This window comes from Sciurus vulgaris, assembly GCF_902686455.1.
Source record: "Sciurus vulgaris genome assembly, chromosome: 16".
Classification (NCBI taxonomy): domain Eukaryota; kingdom Metazoa; phylum Chordata; class Mammalia; order Rodentia; family Sciuridae; genus Sciurus; species Sciurus vulgaris.
This window is the reverse complement of record NC_136477.1, coordinates 36,958,541-36,982,901: the sequence shown is the minus strand read 5'-3', so window position 1 is coordinate 36,982,901 and position 24,361 is coordinate 36,958,541. Positions and strand designations below refer to the sequence as shown.

At 39.0% G+C, this 24,361-nt stretch overlaps 1 protein-coding gene across 6 annotated transcripts in view; it reads right to left on the bottom strand.

The window, feature by feature from the left end:
• The window catches only part of NEK10 (NIMA related kinase 10), a 218,795-nt gene that overhangs the window by 21,715 nt on the left and 172,719 nt on the right, over positions 1-24,361 (bottom strand). For all 6 annotated transcript variants that reach the window (XM_079114271.1, XM_079114272.1, XM_079114273.1 and 3 more), the window contains 2 exons: positions 12,191-12,291; positions 2,544-2,654 (listed from right to left, as the gene is read on the bottom strand). In XM_079114271.1, coding sequence (XP_078970397.1) covers positions 2,544-2,654; positions 12,191-12,291 — 212 coding nt within the window. The remainder of the gene's footprint in view (positions 1-2,543; positions 2,655-12,190; positions 12,292-24,361) is intronic.

Below are 24,361 nucleotides of genomic sequence, written 5' to 3'. Positions count from 1 at the left end.
TCCTTGCCATCAGGGGAAGAGAGAAAGACAGCAAGGGAGGGATGCAGAACCAAAAGTCTGAGTAATAAAAAAAGAAAGTGATTTGCTTTAAGGACACGCACTGGTGGAAAATCACTGAGCGAGGAAGAGTCAGAGCCACCTTTGTGTGTATCAGACAGTTTGAAGTAGCAGCTTTGAGCTCATAAAGCTAGGATTTCTGGTAAAATAAGTTTGTGTGCAAACTGGATTATTTGGAATACCACTTTAATAAGAATATAAAAACCAAGCAACATGTAATCTTTTTGTGGGGGATATGAGCTTCTTTTAAAAATATTTTTACTAGTATTCAGGATATGGAGTGTAAATATCATAAAATAAATATGGGGAGGTCTCCTCCACTTCTGTTTCCATCTCTGGTTTGCTTTCTTGGCCATACTTGCCAACACAATGCATGAAAGAAATCCCGCTTTCTGATCTCTGATGAGGCAGGGTTTGTGCTTTGTTTACCTCAGGCTGTGTCCCCTCCCCGATCTCCTTTTAGTGGGTTATGTGCAGTAGTGGTGCAGGCTTCACAGATGGAAGGCAGCACAGCAGACATAGAACGTCTTTCTTGTTGAAGAACCTATCGTATTCCCTGAATGATTCTTAAGTTCATGCTCAAGACCAGATCCATTATAGGGAAAAGAAACTCCAAAGGGAAAGTTCACTGGTGGCAGGTTTAACAATGTGAGAAAGGCTTAAAAAAAAAAAAAAAAAAAAAAAAAAAAAAAAAAAAATATATATATATATATATATATATATATATATATATATATATGAAATTGGAGGGGGACCCAGCATCTTTACCTGAATGACCTGTGTCTTGGGCCTTTGCAGGGACAGGAAAACAGAGAGCTTATGGCTACTTCTGGGACAAAGAAATTTACTGTCACCAAGCTGTGCTAACAAGAGATAAACAATTTTCTTCCTGTCTAGTTAATTTAGGAATTTAGCCATTAAATGTAAATGTATAAATAGAAATCTTTGCTAGCACAACAAGTTTAAGGAGATCATAGATTGCTGAACATGGGGAAAAAAAACTTAGAAATAGTTCATGCAGCCCACTCAAAAATGATCAAAATCATGGACTCAGAGGGTTAACCGCCTTTTTCAGAGGGCAAAACTGAACTTGGGGGCCCACCGCAGCTTCTTCTAATAAAACATTGGGGCAGGATCCTCTAAAATATGTGAAAATATACACATTTTAAGTTAGATATATAATAATATTTATTCTTAGGAAAATACATAATAATGCTGAAAGAACTCTCCAGCAGCATTGGAAAATAATGGCTAAAGAAACAAAGGTTCAACTATCAGTAATGTGAAGAGAGAGCCTACAGAGTGGGAGAATATCTTTGCCACTCATACTTCAGATAGAGCGCTAATTTCCAGAATCTATAAAGAACTCAAAAATACAAACAAAATATAAAGAACACCAAGAATACAAATAATCCAATCAATAAATGGGCTAAGGAAATGAACAGACACTTCACAGAAGAAGATGTACAAGCAATCAACAGATATATGAAAAAATGTTCAACATCTCTAGTAATAAGAGAAATGCAAGTCAAAACTACCCTAAGATTCCATCTCACCCCAATTAGAATGGCGATTATCAAGAACACAAGCAACAATAGGTGTTGGCGAGGATGTGGGGAAAAAGGTACACTCATACATTGCTGGTGGGGTTGCAAATTAGTGCAGCCACTCTGGAAAGCAGTATGGAGATTCCTCAGAAAGCTTGGAATGGAACCACCATTTGACCCAGCTATCCCACTCCTTGGCCTATACCCAAAGGACTTAAAATCAGCATACTACAGAGATACAGCCACATCAATGTTCATAGCTGCTCAATTCACCATAGCCAGATTGTGGAACCAACCTAGATGCCCTTCAGTTGATGAATGGATAAAGAAACTGTGGCATATATATATACAATGGAATATTACTCCGCCATGAAGAATGATAAAATTATGGCATTTGCAGGCAAATGGATGAAATTGGAGGATATCATGCTAAGTGAGATAAGCCAATCTCAAAAAACTAAAGGACGAATGATTTCGCTGATAAGCCGATGAGGACATATAATGGGGGGTAGGAGGGGTTAGCATTAGGGTTAGGGTTAGGTTTAGGTTAGGGATAAGGAGGGTGGTAAGAATGGAGGAAGGAAGGACTGTATAGAGGGAAAAGAGCGGTGGGAGGGGTGGGGGGAAGGGAAAAAATAACAGAATGAACCAAACAACGTTGCCCTATGTAAATTTATGGTTTTTAATAAAAAAAATGGAAAAAAAAACCACTGGTAGGACAATTGGAGAAATTTAAATAAGATAAATAAATAAATAAATAAAAAGAAACAAAGGTTCTCACCTTTGAGAGAGGCAAAGATATATACTTGATTTGGTATTTTAAGCAGTGAAAAAACCTTTTAATAAAAGATAGAGTTCAAAGCACAAAGTAAAGGAAGTAGAAGACATAACTGATGTGTTTTGGTCAGCTGAAGAATTCCTATATATAGAATACTGTACCTTTTTAATTTCAGATTTCAAATTACAAGGGTTACTCTGCTGGCTGAAGAGGGATTTCTTGAATCTCTCTATAACTCTTCTTTTCAAATTGTGGTGCAAAGCTGGAGGAAGCTGTATAAAATCAGAAAACAACCATTAAACCAAATTCTCAACACTGCATTGCTGACCACAGGCAGCATTTACAGAGGCCAATGGAACAATATGTAGCCAACAGGACTAAACAAGTGTTTAAATTTTACTCCAAATTAGTATGACTCTATGCTATGATTTTTTTTTTTATCCTGTGATGCCAAGGTGGTAAAATAAATTGCTGTCTTTCAAAAGGTCTGCTTCCATTTATCTTATCATTGTTATACTCATAATACTTTTCATATATCAAGTAATCATTTACTGATTGCACACATATTGAATTTTGTAAAAAACAGCCTTGACAAAGTAAGGGTGCATTTGATAACGTTCAGGTGGGTGTAGCACACTCAGAACCATCCAGGTTAACCACCCTGGCCATGGCCCTTGTCCTGAAGGATCTGATACTTTGGACCAGAAAACACATGTCTGTCACAGTCACCGGCCTGTGAGTGCCCCTGAAAATTGAGCTGGAGAGAGGTCAGATTTTAGGGACTGCTTGTCTCCAGAACACAGACTGAATAGATTAGTATATATTAGGACCTCGCCAGGATGAGTTAATAAACAAGTAGAAAATCACTGTGGAATCTTAGAAAATATGGTAACTAGATGAAAACAGGGAATTCAAAACACTGATTTGTAGTGCTTTGCAGGAAGTTAAAGATCCCAAGAAGTACAGAGGAATGAAGTGACGTTCGGGGGAAGAATAACAGAACAGAAACGGGGTCAGAATTATACGCAGTCTCAGGGTTGACATAATGTTCCATTTTGTTTATTGGGAGGGCTTGAAAGGAGAAGAGGAACAGGTAAGCAAAAAGATAGCCTAGTGGGAAGGGCATTCTCAAGATTAAAAAACTAGAATATATGAGAGGGAGGGGGGTTATAAAAAATGGTGGAATGAGACAGACATCAATCTTCTTGTGGTCCCTATATTAAGCAAATAATGTCTAATCCAATGATTGGCACAGAGTGTATGATCAAATGTCGGAATGAGACAGACATTACCCTACATACATGTATGATTACATGAATGGTATGAATCTACATCCTGTACAACCATAGAAATGAAATGACGTACCCCATTTGTGTACAATGAATCAAAATGCAGTCTGCGAAAAATTAAAAGATAAATTTAAAAAAAACTAGAATATAAGTTAAACCTCCGATCAAGTGAGAGAATGACATGGCAGAGACAATGAGGATCCCATCCCTGATTTTCTAGGCTTCCCTCCAGTTTTGGTTGGTATCACGTGACTACCTTTAGCCAAAAAGATGGTGTGCATCACTCCAAGGATGAAGTGCTCATCCTTCACACAGCCAGGGTGCTCCCTCCAACTCTGTCCTCCCCTGCCGTGAGGAGCCTGGGATCCATCTCTTCCACATAGCATGGCCTCAAGGTGGAACAGGGCCACCTCATCAGCCTGACTGTGTCAAGGCAAGGGATTTGGAGGAGTGCTGTTTACTGCACTACAACTTACCCTATCCTGAATAATATAAGAAACATCTACTCACTCAAGTTCCATGTAAAAGGTAACAGAAGAGCAAAGCATAGGATCTTCGGGGTTCACAAAGACTGATTTTATAGCCAAAGAACAACTGCCCATAATCCCAAACATGATAGAATGCAGGGCCCATTATGAAATTTATACTTACACAACAGAGAAAAACAGGGCAACTGAAGTGTGTGTGTGTGTGTGTGTGTGTGTGTGTGTGTGTGTGTGTGTGTATGCACGCACGCGCACACTGATGTGGATCAAACACAGGATCTTGCATTTGCTAAGCAAGCACCCTACCACTGAGCTACAATCCCCAAACCCGAAAAATGCTTTTAAATGCACCTGTAATCCTCGTGCTTGAGCTAAAGTAGGCTCAACTAGGGAGGGAAATGGATTATTCTGGAGATACTGAGCCCTTCCAAGTGCTCTGAAGGATTTGATCATTTGGCAGCACTAAGTCTCCACTGATCTCTTTTGATGTCACTATTATAGCTATCTCTTCCCTTGATCTAAACTTGACTCCTCCCCATAACCCCAGCAAATGGCCATAATTATTACTGTCCACTCACACGAAATGGAAGGGGGAGATCATGTAACATGAAGGAGTGAGACTTCTCAGCATTAATGAGCAAATAGTGGGAAGACATACAATAGAAATGAGCATAAAAGACATGTCTGTGTGCAGGAAAAAATAGCAAAAGAAGAACGAATTTAATGTACAATAGAAACAGACAATGAAGGGGAGAGGCATACACATACTTTCCTGGCGAGGGCTTGGTTTGGAGTAGGAAAGGGAAGAGAAAAGTGCCTGGAGAGACACCAGGTTTGGTGGATTCTCTATTGCACACCAGAAGTTGCCACCTCACTGAATCAAACACCAGAGGGCAGTGTTGGCCCAGGACCATCTGTCTGCCCAGTGTGATTGCTGCATGGATGTCCAAGGGAAAGGCAGCAAGCCCTGTCTGCTCCCACAAACCCTTGAAGGTGTGAAGCACCAGTGGGCTCATGGTTCCTTCAACGGGGACTCAGCCCAGTACTCTGGCAGCTATCGGTATTGAATTAATTCAGATACTCCAAAAAGTCTTGCTATTTATTTAACTTGATAAGCCTCTATTTAACTTAGAATTAATTGCATTTACTGCTCCAGTTGACTTGCATAAATTACTTAGAACTCATTTGAGTGAGCTAACATTCAGTCAACTTAAGATTCATACACAGGGAAGTATTAGAAAAAGCTATTGTATCTTATTGGAGTAATGATACCTATAGTCAGCATCCCATCTTTAAAGTTTCTATGGAAGAATTTTAAAATTTACAGAGTGATGACTCATGCTTAGTTGACTTGCAGATGATGTAAGTATAATGACATATTATACACAAGAACTATCATACTAATAATAGAATATCAATACCTATGATTCATATGTGCTAGGCACCATGATCCCTCCTTTATGGGCATAATCTTACTTTTTACCCACAATGAAGTTAAAAAGCAGCTTTATTTTACAGGTGAGGCAATCAGAACTTAAAGACATTATATATTATATAACATGTAATATACTTTCTGAAGTAGCAAGTCTTTCAGCACAATTGCTACCCTAAAGCAAATACCACCAGTACTAGTCATTGCAGGTTACCACTTTTTAGTCTATTAATATTTTCATATACTTTATTTCCTTCAAGGCTCACAATAATCCCAGATGATTCCCCATTTTATGGATGAAGAAACTAATTCTAGAAAATATAATGACTTTCTCAAAAGCCAAACATCTAAAAGCTTATATTTTGTTTTGCTATACCTCACCAAAGTAACAAAAGGAAAATTACAAAACCCAATCTAGTTTTCTAGTAGGTTTTCTCAAACTTGTATAGTGTATACATTCTTTCTAGAACTGAGTTCTCTGTCCAAGAATATATCAGCAGACCACTAGTAGTCCAAAAGGCTCCATCTGATAAATAGTTACCAAATTAGTATCTTATTCTATTTCTGAAAAGTTATTTTGACATATTTTTGCTTCACAGGAAATTTTCCTAAATGCTAAGTGAGATGTTCAAAGACGATCATCAAAACACACACATTTAATGTAATGTAATGTAATTTAATGTAATGTAAATGTAACACCTCTTTTAGAATTTATAAACCCTGAAAACATGTGTTGATTTGAGTAACACAGACTTGCCCTAAGATTCCTGATCTGTTTAATCTCTGTCACCTCGCCATTAATAACCAGGTGAGCCAGGTGAGTGAATATGAATGGTTCTATTCTTATCCATCACTACTGCTGCAAAACACTGCATGCTTCCCTGACAACAGCCAGTATGATCATTTTCATCCAAGGATGGCTCATCCCTATGCATTTTTTTTCCCATTGGTATCAATTGTGGCTGTTAAGATGATAGTCATAAAGATCTGCAACCAAACTGCCTATCTGTTCTCTTAGAGACAGATGTTTGACTTTTAAAAGTTGATATACGCTGATTTTCAAAACATTTATTTAAGAAGACAATCAGAACACAGAATAGACTTAAACCCAATGCTTAATTTGGCTGTGCAGTTCTTACCTAAAAAAGAACACATAAAGACTCATACTAACAGTACATATGTACTTTAGTCACCTTATATGCCCAAAGATTGCTTTTGGTTTCCAGAATGAAAACAAACCACTGATTTCATTCTTAGCTTCTTGGTCTCAAGATTACCATTTGTTTTGATGGAAACAGATGTCAAATCACTGAAGGCAGAGTAAGGATTTTTAACATCCTGCCTTGTGAAATAGTTGCTTTTAAGTGATTTTTACTGACCTGTCTCCATGGAAACTGGACAGAAAAGGCCACCACCAGCCAAAGGCAAGAAGTTTGCCCTGCAAGTTCATCTGCTGGTTTTCAGGAAGTGTCTGGCCCACAGGTCAAGGCCACCATCAAGTTTACGTACATAAACATGAGAGCAAGAAGGGTTTGTTTGGTTGGTTGGTTGGTTTCTCAATTCAGCCTTGCTTTCTGCAAGTTCCTTCTGCAATTAGCGAAAAGAGAAAACTGATCTTGGTCTTTAACTTACAATACATACCCTAGTATAGTGACTAGGTCTGTATTTTTCTCCTTTATGTCGAAAGCATCGACTTTGTTTAGCACTGTAGGTTAAAATTCTCCAGAGGGGAATCATTGCTTACTATGTGCCATGTTGTGAACTTTAAAGCATTCTGAAAACGCATTTGAAAAAACCACAATAGTTACATCTTACTCCATCTTGGAGTAAGGAATGCCATTCTGCTAAAAAATGTGAGCTCACTTGTCATGCTGGCAGTTTAAAAGCATAATAATCAGATATTTACAGAAGTTTTATTCTTGTTTTAAAAATACTTTGAAATTCAATAAAGAAATGGAATAGACCCATTAAAACCTTTTTTTTTTTTTTACATAAAAATTAGTGAGACAGGCATATATGGAAGCTGTAAATTTCAAAGGATATTTCTTTCAATTTAATAGTTAACAGCTGAGGTAGCTGAAAAACTATTTAAAGCTATTTCTATAACACTGAAGTTAAAAATATTCTCCCACATTTCCATATCAATGGTTAAATGGAGATGCATTTTTAATATAATACTTTGATAGACCAGATTACATTTTGATTTATTAACCAGGTTTCCCCCCACAGAGACACATATTCCCTTGTCCTCCCCTTCACCCTCTTTTATTTACTCAGAAAGTTCTGTGTGGTTGCCTAAGAAAAAGGTGGATGGCAGTAAAAAAGAGGGAAAACTAATCAATTGATGACTTTTACATCTAAAAAGGCAGTCATCAGGATGACTGAAGAGAACAATAGGTTTGGGACAAAACTTGACATAAGAACTAGATCGCTCAACCCTAGGCCTGAAAGAGGCTCCTGGAGAAAGTAGGCGAAGGGAGAACAAACAAGCAGAACTCAGAGACAGGGTGGTGCCAAAGAATTGCTTGCCTGGTCTCCAGGCTACGTGTACCACTAATCAATGCCTGTCAGCTCCCAGTCCACCCTTGATTGACCTGCCTGTGATACCAACACAGCTCTCCTTCACCAGCTGTCTGGATGCTATCCTCTCCCACAGGAAAGCCCTAGAGGGACCCTGAGAGAGGACAGAGCTCATCTTTCTGGGTCCAGCGATGCCCTTGCCTTGCCTTGCTCCAGTGGAACAGGTTGGCACCCCCATGGTAAGAGCTCACACTCAGAGTCAGTAGCACCACCTCTGTAGGTGGCTTTCGGAGACTTCTAAGGGAATGACACTTACTTATGGGTGGCCTCCCCTGGTTCTGTGGAGGGCAAGTCCCAACACACCACCATCAAGTGCTGATTACCAGCAACTTCCATAGCATGGTACCTCATGGTGATGGCTTGCTCTGGTCCCCGGAGGGAGGCTTCACTTCAACTTTCCCCAGCTTGACACTTGAGCAAATTTCTCTGACCTTTCCGGTGAGGTCTGGACCTCAATCCAGAGTAAGCAGTGTTCATATTTGTTCCCTTCTTAGGTGCTCTGCCTCAGTCCTAGAGCTAGACACTTCTCTAGCTGCTATTCCTGATGCTTTAGATTTCTTTCCTCATCATTAGTACACAATATTCCTTTATAGTTAATAATTCATTATATTAAAAGTTCCTTGTTGAAGTTACTGTTGTGGTTTGGATCTGGAATGTCCCCCAAAGGCCCCCATGTTCACGGTGTGGTCCCAGGGAGGCACCACTGGGAGATGGTAGAACCTTTAAGAGATTAGGCCTAGTGGAGGGTCTTCAGGTCATTGAGGGCCAGCCCTTGAAGGAGACGGTGAGACCCCAGCACCTTCCTTTTCCTCTCTTTTACTCTTCCAACAAGATGTGAGAGGATTTGCATCAGCATGTACTTCTACCAAGATGTACTGCCTTGACACAGGCCTGAACATAATTGAACCAATTGATCATGGACTGGAATCTCAAAAATGGTGAGCCAAAATAAACCCCTAAACCTTTTTTCTTTATAAGCTGATCGTCTTGGGTATTTGTTATAGTGATGGAAAGCTGACTAACACAATTGTTATGTGGTTTCTGACTGGACTCTCACTGATTCAGATAGAGGTTCCAAGAATGTTCAAGGAGCTTGATCCTCAAAGATGGGATCTGGGGAGTGGTATGATCGTGCCCTTGGATTAGTGCTGGATTTGGTTGGTTGGTTTGTTACAACATCCAATAGGGTCCAGTAATTTATGTCATGTAGTGACATCACAATTGATCAGTTCATCACCTCACTGCAATGCTGAGTAAAGCAGGGGCTGTGGAAGCCCAAATGGCCACTGCACTTGTCTCTCAGGCAGTAACAAAGAACTGTGGTATGGAATGGATTTTTTTGAATGCACTGGGCACTTATAAAATAACAAGTGTGGGTCTTTTAACTCTCTGTTCAAGTCATGATCTGAGACCCAGGAAGATTCCATGACAGCTCCAAAAGAACCTGTTATTTTGTGCTGCCAAAACACGGATATGGCTGATAATCAAATGCAAAATTTAATTGGGCAGGCTGCTAAATCACAATGTCAGTTGAATTCACACTTCATCAAGTCTTTCACATAAAAGTTAAAAAAAAAAAGAATAGGATACTAAAAATTGGAATAGGGGTATCTTGCTGAGCCCAGATCATGCTGACAATCTTAAAACCCAAGTCACTCTGAGCCTTCATTGTTAATGCGAGTACCTTGTTGCTCTGTGTCTGAAAAAACAAACCTCCCTTTGCTTGAAAACTGGATGATAAGATCAATGGAAACTGATGTCTTGAAAAGAAATACTCATTCTTCACAAGATCCACGACAATGAGGACCAGATCCATAGCCAGAGACGTACCTCAATATGATTTAGGGGAATTAGTATATACCACGAGTCCGGAGAAAATGACTTATATAGCAAAAGAATTGCAAGATTTTGCTACTATATATCAGCAACCCCCAGAGAACATGTGCAGGAGTGAATTCTAAGGATGTTATATAGCACAAGACCAGACTGAATTCATTGATAGGCATGCACATGGTAGAGATTTAATGTGTTGGTTTAGCAGATGGAGGTGTAGTTTAACTATTTGGTTAACTGAAACTGATTTTCAATGATAGCCTGTGTTGAGTGACAGTAAAGTGCCAAAACTTCTCTGGCATGTGGAGGAGGGAATTCAAAGGCTCAGAGAAACAGGAACGCTGCAGCGGATTTACTAGATGTGATTTGCACGCCCACACCCCCACCACTTTCAGCCAGAACACACAAAAGGCACTTCTTTCAGTAAGGCATTGAGAAATACACTGGAGGGGGAGTCTATGCATCCTTGATGGCTCTCCTCTGTAAGCCAGCTATGACACTGAAGGACACAGTATTCCAACATATCCAATGGGCAGAGGCCATTTGGCAGCAAGAGACCAGTGGTGAGCATTTACCACAAAGGGAAGCAGCAACATGCTGTTAGACAGCATTCTGCTGCAGGGATCTTTGGTGGTGGCTAATTGACTAGGTTCTCCCTAGAAAGAAAATTAGTAGTCAGCCTGCTAGAGCATTTCTGAGAATAAGTAATAGAAGAGAAGCTCCAGATCTGGCAGACAAGATCCTGACCTGAGTCGCCATTGCCACTGTGAAGAGTCAAACCTTCAATATAGTTTCCAGACCTAAGTCAACAGGAGGGCCCGGAGTCCCTTGGATCATAGGGAAGCTGGGATGCCATGAGGAGTGGGGGTCCTGAAGCATACTCTTAATATTTCCTCCAAGCCTTCCCCACAAAAATTCGCAGCCATTTGCTGGAGTAATTGTACACTGGGGAAAAGGAGACGCGGGTTTTCTAGGGACGCTAGACACTGGTTAAAAACCTACGCGAACTCCTAGAGTCTTAAAATGCCGCTGTTAACACCAATCGAAAAGTATTTTGTTCTGTTTTTGTCTTTTTGCAGGAGGGGTATTCAAGTGATAAATGAAATATTAGCCCAAGTTTGACTTACAATGAGCCCCAACTGGTCCACTGATCTTGAGGCATTTCTCTGCAGGACCTGAATATATAATTGGAATTGCCACAGTTGGCAACTGACAGCACCCGAGGCAGAATCTTTGAATCTTATTTATTTATTTATTTATTTACTTGTCTTAGTCCTGGGGATTGATCCCAGGGGTGCTTCACACTGAGCTACATCCCCAGTTCTTTTTATTTTCTTATTTTGAGACTGCCCTTGAACTTATAATCCTCCTGACTCAGCCTCCTGAATTACAGGTGTGCACCCTGCTTGGATCTTTGAATCTTACAGTGAGGGAAGGTTTATGTTTTGTTCACTGATAGATCCAAATACCAGGAATTTTGTCTGGTTCATGGTAGGCATTTAGTCATCACGTGTCCAGTGAGCAAATGTATCGATAAGCTACAGATAGCATACAATCATAAACTTCAACATAATACCTTCTTGTCTAAATGGCTATACTTCTTTATCACCCTCTTTTTTTAGTAGCAGTAATACCTTTGGTGAATGAATATTTAAGTTGTTTTCACTAGACGGGTTTCTGCCAATCATTAATAGAAACTTTTCAACACTGATTCTTTTTCCTCAGTGCCTAAGTCACTGAGATTTACAAAGAGAAAATCTTAACAATCCTGGATTTTGTGTGGTTCCTGGCTTTCATAACTTTGAGAGGTCCTGGTGTCAACCCAGCATCCTCAGGGTTAATGGTGGAACGGGGAGCACTATTATTTTCTTTCCTGTGATAAAGCTGTTTGTGGGAAAGAAGCTCAGCTCTGTTCCCACTTTCACCCCCACAGTGAAGGGTCATTTGTTTGGAAGTCTGTTTCTGGGCATTCACAGGGAGGGAGCAGGAAGAAGTCACAGGGAAACACTGACATACTTGCTTTTTTACCCTACTGCCCTCCCAGCTTTGTTGTAAGAAGTGTGTACTGGGAGAAGATACAAACAAGTGTTCACTCCACTGAAAGTCCCACAAGGTAGTTCTTCAGCAGTATTAGCGCCAAACTTGTGTTTCAGGCGGAGTGGAAATAAATACAAAGCTGGAACACTGACCTGTGTGATATAGATGACTTTGTGCAGCTGAATTAGTATCTGCTGGATGGGATCGCTGATCTGACGCACTTTCCTCTGGGACACAGCAATGCCTGCAGATGCTGGGGGTGATAAATTCCGCAGTTAGTCAAGCTCTCTTTCGAAGATGATATTAGTAAAAAAATGGGATAATTTTCTGAAAACAAAAAATTTTAAAGGAAAGACCTCATCTTATAAATGAGACAATATGTAGAAACTCTGTAATATTTTATGATTTGGAATAAACAATTCCTTCTCTTCACTTCTCAAGCTTCTAAGCATCATAATGGTGGTCCCTGTCATAACATTTGAAAGACCATTTGTCTACTGGATATTTCTCCTGCAATTACAGCAGGCTGCCATCAGGAGGAAGTGGTGCCTTGAATAATGTGACCCCTGAAAAGTCCAGTTTCAGATATATGTAGTAAAGTAACTAATGTTTTTAAACTTTAAATTCATTACACCCTCCATAAAGTATTTTAAAATCAATATTGTCCAACCTACTAAATGCAAACACCAAAATAGGCAATGTTACAGAGAAACAAAATTCTCTTAGCTAGAATTAAATACTTTTTAAATCCATGGTTATTATAAAGTATAATTTTCACCTGAATTTCATCCTAGGTCTAAGCTGGGCACATTTGTAATTTATCCTGAATTCTCCTTGTAAAGCTACATCGGCAACTTGACAACTGTTAATCTGACATCGGACTATTTAAAGGGATGACCTTGATCCCTGTGTTAGCCACCAGACCAACTCTGCCTCCTCTTACCTCTAGCTCCCCATGGGAGGACCTGGAAATGAGATTTCAGATATGTGCCTTAAGATACCCTTTCTCTTCCTGCCCTTAGCTTTTAGCATGCTTTCTGTAGCCCTTAATGATTTCCTTTAAAAAAAAGTTTCTAAGACCCACTTTTCTTCTTTCCATACAACATCAAACCTATATGAAATTAAATTTGAATATAACTACTGCTTTAGCAATCCTAAGATTTTTTTCAAACTGATTCTTATACAAGTGCTTTCTGATAAAGTTTGCATACTTTGCCATAAGCCCTTTGTTTTCAAAACCTTTAAAGAGAAAATGTAGTGTAGTTGTTTAAAAGAGTCAACTTGTGTTATTATAAGCATATTAAAATTTATATTTAAAAAATAAAAAAGAATAAATTATAAACATCCTCTACTGGGTATCTTTATTGAGTTAGTTGAAACAGTAGCACAAGAAATCATCAGGTTCTATGTCATCTGCAGTTATCATCTTGCTTAAAGGTTTGGAAGTTAAAGGGTTTAATCTCCTCTGCATACTGTATCTAACTTCATTTAAGCATTAATTATTTGATCATTAAGGCAAGGTTTAATAAATTACCCTTAGGGTAAAAAATATGAAGGTAAATCAGAAAGCATTAATGTAACTGTAAAATAAAGAATGGGAGTCGTCTGCTCCAGCTCATAGAGATGGTCAAGTGTACACCTGCCACATTTTCTGCAGTGATATTCTTTACAGGAATAATGCTCCCTTTCTTTGTACTGACCCATACAAAAAATGAAGACCAGGTAATATGGCCAAGTTGATGCTGCTACAGAAACATTAACTATGCATTTTCTGAAAATGGAGGGCTTGGGGTTTTATCATTTCACATTGACTACTTTATATTTTTTATTTGTAGACACAGCAGTCATAGATAGCAAGTTAAAATCTCACAGCACTGGCAGAGCAAAGTTCTTAGGGTTGTGATGACATTTTGAGTGGGATATCACACAGGTTTGACTCTCCCTTGCCACAGGCATATGCTCATCTGTGGCCCTAAATACAAAAACAGAGAGTTAGCTAGAATCCCACCTTTGGAACTGATCAACTATGCAATTTAACTTGAAAATTATTTTTCTTAAGGCCTTTTTAGCTACTTCCCTCTCAATCCCAGTAAATTTGTGACTTTTGAAAATAGTTTTGATTACTTACTCAAAAATATCCTAAATTTCAAATGTTTAATTGTACTTACTCCTTATAAAAAAAGCAAATGATCAAAAATACAAGTATTACAGATGAAGCTCAAGACTCCCAGGAATCCACCACACACCCCATACCAACCCAGACACAAGCCCTAACATCAACTTGGTGTGTTGCTTTCTAGTCTTTTTCTATCCATTTACCTATGTGTAAGTGTACGCCGAACAGCAATTTTCAAACTATGGTTGAGTCCTGAAATCAATTTAATGGGTTATGACCACCACTTTGAAGAATGGAATGAAGTGAATTAGAACAGGATAGAAAAATTTCAGAGTACATCTCATGTAGTAGTGGTTCACTCCATCAAGACATAAAGTGTGTATCTTATTGAGGGTCATTTCCAAAAGAGGTTGAAAGCTACTATTATAGAAAATCTCTAGTATTATTCCCTCCTTTTCATCCTCCTGTACTCCTTCCTTCCTCACTCTCTCCCTCCCTCTCTTCTTCCCTCCTATGCTTTTTTGATGAATGATGACACATCACATCTTATAGACTGCTTCACAATTTGTTTCCTCAGTCCGTCCATCATGGAGATCCTTTTCTTCCTCAACACACCTAGTTCTAGGTCATTCCATATAACTGCTGATAGTATCACACGTTCTGAATGCACCAGGGTTTACTTGGCTACTCCTGTCTTGCTGGGCACTGAGTTTCATTTCAATTCTTGTGGTTTTCGGTCATGCTGCACTGAGTATGTATGCGCATGCCTTATTGTGTATAAGTACAAGAGTTTATTCAAAGCTGACATGGAGAAGCGAAATAGCTGGGCCTTAGAATATATAATTTCTTACCGTAACAAATGATTTGAGGGGGTAAGGATTGAACCCAGACCCTCACACATGCTAGGTGAGCTTTTTGCCAGTAAGCTACATCTCCAGCACCCTATAACAAATGCATTCTAAAATGACTGTCACTTTTTTATGCCTATTATCAAATTATACCTTTTTTGATACCTATGTATTTGATACCTATTATCAAATTTTCAATTGTGCCAATCTGATTTTTTTCTATTTCATATTTTTTTAATGCAAGTGAGGTTACTATATGTCTTTGCTGTATTTCATATTTCTTTTTTCCTGCTGATTTGTAAATATTCTTTACATATTCTGAGGTATATTTCGGATGTGCTTTGCATTTAAAAGCATGTTTGCCTCATCGGGTACTTCTCTCTTGAATTTAAAGGGCCTTTCCCACCCTGCCACCTAAACTAAAATTAGTTTTTTAGTCTCAGGTACTGCCAAAACTCTCAGGTACATGCTGTCACGGTATCATGACAAGCTGGGGTCCCATCATCTGTTTAGGGCCATGGGGGATTCTCACAGGATTAAACTGGAATAGAGTTAGTTAGGACTTAGAAGGAAAGGAAACTTTAGATTGTGAATGATATGCAAGAAGTCTACCTGCAATATTTGTAGACTCTTGGTTTCCTGGACAAGTGCAGCTGATTCTGGGTTTGACAACCGTTATTCCTCATTTTCATCAGGTCAAATACTCACACTTTTTTAGCATCCCCCTACCCCCAAGTGAAGATTGATTTAGCCCTCAACGATCAACAAATAGTTTTTGAAAATCCAAATAAATACATTCCCTTATTTTTATTCTTCATTCACTGATGAACGACCACCAAGTTCATGGCAAATGTTAGCCTTATCATTTAATCTAGCTTAAAAGCATTTTCTCCCAATCTTTCAAATTAGCTTATTGATAATAAATACTACATTTCATAACTATCCACCAAAAAAGCAGAATACATTTATATGAATAATTTCATCCTAAAACATTTTTTTTACTAAAACAAGTTTCCCTTAAAAAGAAATCAATGAGTGCTGGAGACTCTGGGTTCAATCCCCGACACAAAAAAAGAAGAGGGTCAGTGAGGAGGAGTAAAAGAAAAAAAAATCATATCAATGAGGTTGATGCTAGTGCATGTGCAGTGTCACTCAGGTATGACATGCCCGTGACTCATATCTATGTGGTATTTCTTACTGTGGCATTTATACCATATTTGGTCTCCCTAAAGTTTAATGCTATAGAAAAGATAATTTGTTTTTAATATAAATCAAAGTTGACTGTTAGAATAATTTATATTCTTTCATAGTTTTTATTAAAATAATTTAGTGTTTTAAAAGAGAAGTACAAAATTCTTTATAAGAGGCAATTAACTTTCCAGAATCAATGTGCTTCCAAACTCTGAGGCAAGCATGGCTACAAACTTCAGTTTTCCCTTCTAGAGTGTTAAGTAAGCAGATCTGGGAAGAATGAGTGGTGCTTTCCTGGCACAAGACGGGACGAGACACTGGGAAGCCCTTCTAGTCCACACGATCACACTGAAGGGTGACTATTTTGCCCCCATTTTACAGATGAGAAAATTGAGTAGTGTAGTCTGAATGCTTCTTATTCACCAAAACTTGTAGGTTGAAATTTTGAACCACAAGTTGACATATAGGAAGCAAGGGAAAGTGACAAGGTCATGGGGACAGAGCCCTCATAAATGGGATCAGTGCCCTTAGAAAAGAGGCCCAAGGGAGCACTGCTGCGTCTGTCACCACGTGAGCTCATAGCTAGAACAATCCCAGTGTGAACCTGCTTCCAGAACTAAGAAAAATCAATTTCAGTTGTCTTTAAGGCACTCAGTATATGGTATTTTCCAGCAGCCCAAACTGACTAAGACACTGAACCTTAGTGAGATTGAGCAAATTGCCCCACCAAGATCCCAGTGCAAGTGAATACCGGGACATGAAAGCAGGCGGGCCCTGCACACTATTGCACTGACTCAGCCTAGACGGGTGTGAAGGGGCCCCTATTCTCCCAGGCCCTCTCTGGGAGGCCATGTCTCCACAGGCAATCCCTCCAGTTACCACAAAAATAAAATAATATTGACACTCCTTCCCAGCCTGAAATAATATTTTTCCTATTATGAGGGTTGTTATTCTGAACACAATGTTCTACCTATACCTTCAAAATTTTAATGTAAATATTTTTGTAAAGCACACATGTGTAATGAACTGGAAGCATTAGGTCTTTGTATCCTGCACAGCATCCTGTGTTCTGATTTATTTATCTCATAGTACATTAAAATATCTAAGAAAGTTGCTGGTCTCTTATGCTTTATATTTGATTTATGCTATATATCTACTATATTAAAACTATTATTCATAACCTGATTTATAACCCTGAATCTGTTAGTACAATTATACACACACACACATACAAAGTTACATTCACCCAACTGAACAAGATGCAGTATCAAACTATGAATTTTCTGAATTCTTTTTTTTGGTGGGGGGAACTAGGGATTGAACTCGGAGGCACTTGACCACTGAGTCACATCTCCAGCTCTATTTTGTATTTTATTTAGAGACAGGGTCTCACTGAGTTGTTTAAGACCTTGTTAAGTTGCTGAGGCTGGCTTTGAACTCACAATCCTCCTGCCTCAGCCTCCCAAGCCGCTGGGATTATAGGTGTGTTCCACCATGCCTGGCAATTTTTCCGAATTCTGTCTGCCAAGAATCAGGAAGTTTTGGACAACTGGAGAGAAGAAAATAGAGGAGGGGAAGAAGCAGCAAAAATATCTTTTTCCTTAATGACTGGGGCCAACACACACATAAGCTTCTCCACTCTGGACCAACTGTCCTCATGAAAGGTGGTACTGATTCGCTGTCACCTCTGTCCTCATTCACAAGGGCTTCATGGGAGGTCACCCAGTGAAAAAAAAGATGCAAAGTTTCCACTTGAGAAGACCAAAAGGAATTAGCAGGACTTCAACTGGCACAGCCCATGGCTTTTGTATGAGGAAAGGTGTATTTAAGTGGTGGCTTCTGAATACGAGAAAAAGTTCCGGCAAATAACAGAGTCAGCCAAATTAAGTGAGGGCAGCACTTGGAGAGAGGCAGTGTGAGGTGCTGTGTGTGCAGTGTCATGAAAAGTCACAGCATATGCACAACTGGAGGCCACTAGCCACCATACAGGAGGGTGAGGAGCTACCAGGTGACTATATTCCAAGAAAGGTCCTCTCACGAGGAGAGGCCTAGAGCAATGCCAGGGGCCTCTCTTCTAGGTACCAGCAACATGGTTTCAGGGAACTGACAAATTCTTTGGGCCTTGGTGTTTTTCATCTGAAATGGGAGCACAGGGGAAAGTGGAACTGGGGCTGAGGTTGTCTATGCAGTGGGGGAGGATCTACAATGCGGTCACCATCTGTGGGGAGTAGGAGCCCAGGAGGTTGCTGAAGCGTGGGCCTGCATGGTTAAGAGAGTGACATCTGCTACGGTTTCAATCTGGTTTGTTCCCCAAAATTTATGCAGGAGTTCAATCACTGAAGGCATGTAATACTGTTAAGAGGGTAGAGGCATAATCCACTTAGGGTGTTCAGAGTTGGACCTCGGGGAAGTTACTTAGTTTAGATAAGGTCATTAGGGTAGATTCCTCCATGACGGAATACTGGAAACTTTGAAAAAAGGAGAGAGACCAATGACACAGACATAAACAGTCATGCCCCCTGTCTCCTGCTTGTGACTCCATGTACTGCCTAGTGACTGCTAACAAGAAGGCCACCACCAGAACTGAACCAGTGCCAGCATCTTGCTCTTGAACCTCCAAATCTATGAGCTAAATAAGCCTTTCTTCTTTATAATATTAGTCTGCCTCAGGTAACTCTTTACAGTCTTGAAGAGTTGACTAATACAATGTCTCATCAAAAAAAAGAGGAAAGTGACAGAGATGATGTTGATGAGGGGACTTGGGCATGGGATAATTCCTGGCAGAGACCAACAGACAGTTGCATATCTATTGGCAGGAACTGTCAGAAAGGGACTTGATAGTCTGGGCCTCGTTCCCTGACTACCCTCCCTCAGTCCTGGTGTAATTTCCCACAAATGGCAGAAAGTTGTGTCAAAACATCAGTTCCTTTCTTGCCCCTTGGGTGATTAGGCAACAAACTCCTTTCATTTGAAACTTCAGAAACAAGTGGCTTAAAGGCCACAAAAGCAAGGCTGCTTTGAAGTCCTTTCCCTCTTGAATTTTAGCTGAATCTTTTCTTTTCTGTAATGTATCTTACATCCTGTTCTGACTTAACCTTTTTATGTGTTTGAGGGGTAGCCCCCCACCCCAGTTCAAAAACTACTATCTCTTCAGTTATTCTTACACAATATAAAATACAACCTCCAGATTTTTAAAGATGAAATTCCTAGAGATGGCTGTATAAACACAGGGAAAGTGCTGTCTGCACAATCCGTAGCTGCATTACCTCTCACACACGACCCCACCAACATCCCCAGCCAAGCAGCAGAGCATGCAGCTAGCATTGGCCCAAGATGGCATGAAGAGAGGAGCCAGGGAACTGAGAGTGAGTTCCTGGGCTTTAAAAAGCAATACTCTAAGCAAAAGGGAGAAAGATTTAAAAGAACTGTCACCGGACAAACTCTTCCTCCTGCCCCCTCAAGCTTCTCTGAGGAGGGGATTGAGAAGATAAAAAGAAGAGAAAGGCTCAGGAGACACCCACATTCCAACTCTCTCTGGGCGAAGTCTGGGGTTGGGGCAGGAAGGAGGGGAATGGTGGATGACCAAACTCTCATGACTTTGGGGATCCAAGCATGTAAGGCTGTGTGCTCCTTCCCACTGTGGCATGGGGGTCGGGGTGGAAAGCATTAGAGAGCTTCATGGGACATCAGAGCAGAGAAGTTCCGTGAGTTGCCAAGCTTCCATGCCTGGTGGGTGGGGAAGAAAAGGCCAGCCCTCCCCACGTCCCTGAGAAGGTGGGAAGTCAGAGCAGGTGAGCTTGTCCTATTGAGATCTTGTCCTCATGTCAAGGAGACAGAGACATCCGTGGGTGGAAATAGAGATAGGATCTAGAAGTCAGGCAGTGTCGTGCCACTCCTAAGGCCCCAGTATGGAAGAATAACCACACTTAATCAGATCAGTGTCAGCCCAGCAGTCTCAAAGCCCCAGTACTAAAAATGCTGGCAAAGCCCCGAGAACAAAAAATTCTACCCAGGAGAGAAAGAAGAACAATTGTCATTTTGCCTGATATTATTCTAATATGATAAAGAAATCAGCAACCCATTGACATTTACCTGTAGGCTGTCTTTTGATAATGGTAGAGATAGATACTAAGTTCAGTTTGGAGGAAATATCAAAAGTCACATTCTTATTCCTGAATTTGTGACCTAAAAATAGCACATGCATTTGGCCTAGTCCATAGAACCTGGTTCTTCTCTGCTGACTCAGTTATTTCTTATACTATGCTGCAATTACTGACTTTATTCCTTCTAGAGGGAATTTGGTTTTTCTCTGAAAACCGGTGACTCAGTTGAACTAAAAAAAATTGGAAAGTAAAGGAGGGGTTTGTCGCCTTCCCCCCTCATCAAGCTGGAACATTTTCTAAATAGCCCTACTTGGTCCTGATCCAATACTCTTAGGTTATGTCAAAGATTATTTAACCAACAGTCTACACCAACAAATGTGCAGGCCAATAATAGCCCTGTAGAATTAGAGGTTAACCTGCAGAAATTGGTATCTAGGTATGACTTTAAGCCTGAACAGGAAGTTGATATGGTTTTATCACCCTATAAAATTCTCACCAGTCTTATGCTTAATTAAGCAATCCTACTTCTGCTTTTCCTTCTTGCCTCACTACATACATCCCTGTCCTTCTAACGCACATAGAATTAATTCTTTTGACCTTCTCCTGGTTCTATCATTAATGGGTTAAAATTTGGGCACCTGCTAAAGAAGAACTTTTAATTTAACAGTTGTGCTTTTACACTGCAATACAATAAAAAACAGTCATGTAAATAGAATGTTAATTGATACACTATCTAAAACATCCCCAACAATCTGTTGAGCACATATCAAAGAGTGTCAATTAAGAATGAGCTGGTGGTCTTCACTATAAAGGACAGGAACGTGGCCTGGATGTAAGAAAGACGCCTCCTGCTGGCTGGAGGGTGACTCCTACAGCAGTCACTAGAGGTAGCCTAACTTGGTTGTTTCATCATTTTTCTTGAAGAAAACAAAAAAATCAACAAAAACTTAACGAATGATTCAGTGATTAATATTTCCTTATGGGTATGCTAAGATCCTAAAGAACCGAACAACTTCTCAGACAGAAGCCAACACATGGACAGATTCTTGGCTGTTAGCACTGAACATTTCTGCATTTGTAAAACTGCATGGTTCATGTGCAAAAGACTTCACTGAACCCGAGGTTCTTGATCTTCAGGTTTCTCATTACCACTGACTCGCCGTCACCCTCTTCAATATTTAAATTAGTCTATGTGACAAAACAGTTCGAATGACTTTGGGAAAACTCTGAAACTCTTTTTTAAATCCATTAAAAATCATTAATAATACAATTTGGAATTTGAGAGTCATGCTTTTCTCCATTAATTCAATTACTTTGAATACTATGATATGCTCATTACCCAAGTCACAGTGACCTCCCTTTATTCCTGCTAGAGCGTGGTGTCCTTTCAACCGGCCCTTTCTTTAGCTTTTGCTCCCAGATAGGAATCCTGAGGGCAGCAGTGTGAGCTGCCATTTAACAGCTGATCCCAGTTTGCACTTGGTCTCAGATTGAAGCCATCAATAATTTCTGTGAGATAGCATTTCATCAAAACGACATTGCCCCGCCAAGATCATGAAAAAAATCTGCATCTCCAGGCAGCATCCTCCTGGGACCTGGTGTGCATTCCTTCAGTGACTCCACTGGCATGAGGTATTAGGAAGCAAAGCATCGTGGATAAAGGAAATTGGTACCTCCCACCCCAATCCAAAGTCTAAGAGAAAAAAAAAATATATATAGTACAGGTTGAGTAGACTTTATTTGAAATGCTTGGGAAGAGAAGTGTTTTGAATTTCAGATTGCTTCACAATTTGGTATATTTGCATATACATCTAGGGGATGGGACCCAAGTTCAAACACAAAATTCATTTATGTTTCATATACACCTTATGCCCTTAGCCTGAAGGTAATGCTACATGGTATTTTTAATGCACCTATATTGTGATTGCAACTCATCACATGAGCTTAGGTGTGAATGTCAGCACTTAAAATTTTTCAGTTTGGGCATATTTCAGATTTTAGATTTTCAGATTAGAGACACTCAGCATGTATTTAAAAGTTTAATATAAAAAAAAAAACATGTTATTTCAAACCACTTCTGAAGTTGGTCTCAACAAAATAGCAAGGATAAACAAGGGTTTAATACATACTGGATTTGCATCAGTTACTGAATAAGTAGTTTTCAAGGACCTGATCTCAGAGAACCTACCCAAGGTATATAATCAAGACATCAACACACATGTGCACATGCACACACACAAACACACACATATATATATATATATGTATATATATGTATATATATATATATTGCCATTTATATTTATATTATGTAAGACTTTACTGAAGATGCCTATAATCTAGTTGGGACTATACTACAAATTTGAGCAAAAATATAAAATATTACATAATTATATACCAAATTACACAGCATAGACTAGTATTATAGGAGTTTTGACTAAATCTAGTGAGCTAATTTTTACATGCTAAAAATGTTTCTATGAGATAAAATAAGATACAACATGGATTCAAAAATCACACTGACAATTGGGAAAATTCATTTTACATACTGTGTGTCAATAACTTGAAAGTAAGCTACTAAGGTACAAAGACAACTAGAATATTAGCTGTGCTCTGTAGAATATTTGGATAAAATGTTGACTACTTTATTTAGATCTGGCCTTTATGAACAAAAGGCAAGTATAAAAATAGATATGTAGTCATCTAGGGGAAAAAAAACATAATTAAGAGCTCAGAAATCATGATGTGACAGTTTCTATTCATAACCATCTCCATACATCAGTTCAATGCCTGGGTGTCAGATACTGTCTAAATGAAAAACTGAGCAAGAGAGGAAAAACTGCCAGTGTTAATCCAGTCAAATTAAGCCACAGTCTTGACATTACATTTGTACTTTAAAATTTGGCTTTGATCTACACGCCCCAAAATTTACATTTAACCCATACTAAAAATATCCATAACAGTATAGTGCACCCTGTGTACATGACAAAGAATACATTTCCTGTGTTGTTTTGATATTATTAAATTTTCACAAATATGTCATTTCCTTTGGTTCAGGAGAAACTTTTTTGATATGAATACAACAGACTCTAGATTTTTTTTCTGTTCCAAATATTCAGCAATACCTAGTTGTCTGACTAAATGCTTTGACTCTAGAGATAACAGAATCAATCATTTTTAAAGAACTGAGTTCCCCAAACCATGAGGAACTATTATTAAGTATATCAAGTTTGAAATAACCATAGTGGAAAAGGTATATTTTTTTTCCTTTTTTTTTTTTTCTTTCCACTGATTATATCGGGGTTTAAGTTTTAGTATGGTAAGGTATCCTCACCACCTCTGAAATATTAGCTAATATTCTTTCAAAACAAAGACCATACACCATAAGATAAGGAGATAACTGTATCTAATTGGAATGTAATGTTGTTTTTCTTAGATTTTTATCTATGTTTAGAACTGCCATTTATTTATGGCAAGTGTTACCTTGTTTCTCATTTTTAGAAATAATATCAACTTCCCCTGCAAATAAGTTTGAGAAAGTAAGTCAATTTAAGAAAAATATTCAGAAAATAGTAATATACATGGTACTCAGATAAAGCTAAATTTGTGCAATGGTAATTCACAAGTGACAAAGGTTAGGGAAACAGAGCTAAAATAAGCATATTAAAGATTTTTATCCACTCGCTGACTCCAAGTTAATAACTTTAATATTTTCAGTGATGCAACACAGAATTCCTAAATTTTCATTTCTGTTGGCAGGGAACTGCAATCTATTATTTAACCCAAAATTTACATGTAAAATTATTGATACAATTTGGTTTGTATTAGAAGATGGAACATGAGGACTTTTAATAAAACTAACTTGAAATAGTTTCATGGTTATTTTCCACAGAGGTTTGGGGGTATCATTAAATACTGCTGTATTATCACACCATGAACCTAGAAGTTCACATGTTCCATACTGGAAAGATCATATTATAACACAACCACTTGGAACTCTAAAATGATGCTTCTCACCCTTGGTTCTGCCATAGCGTATGGACAATAATGTTCATATACTAGAAA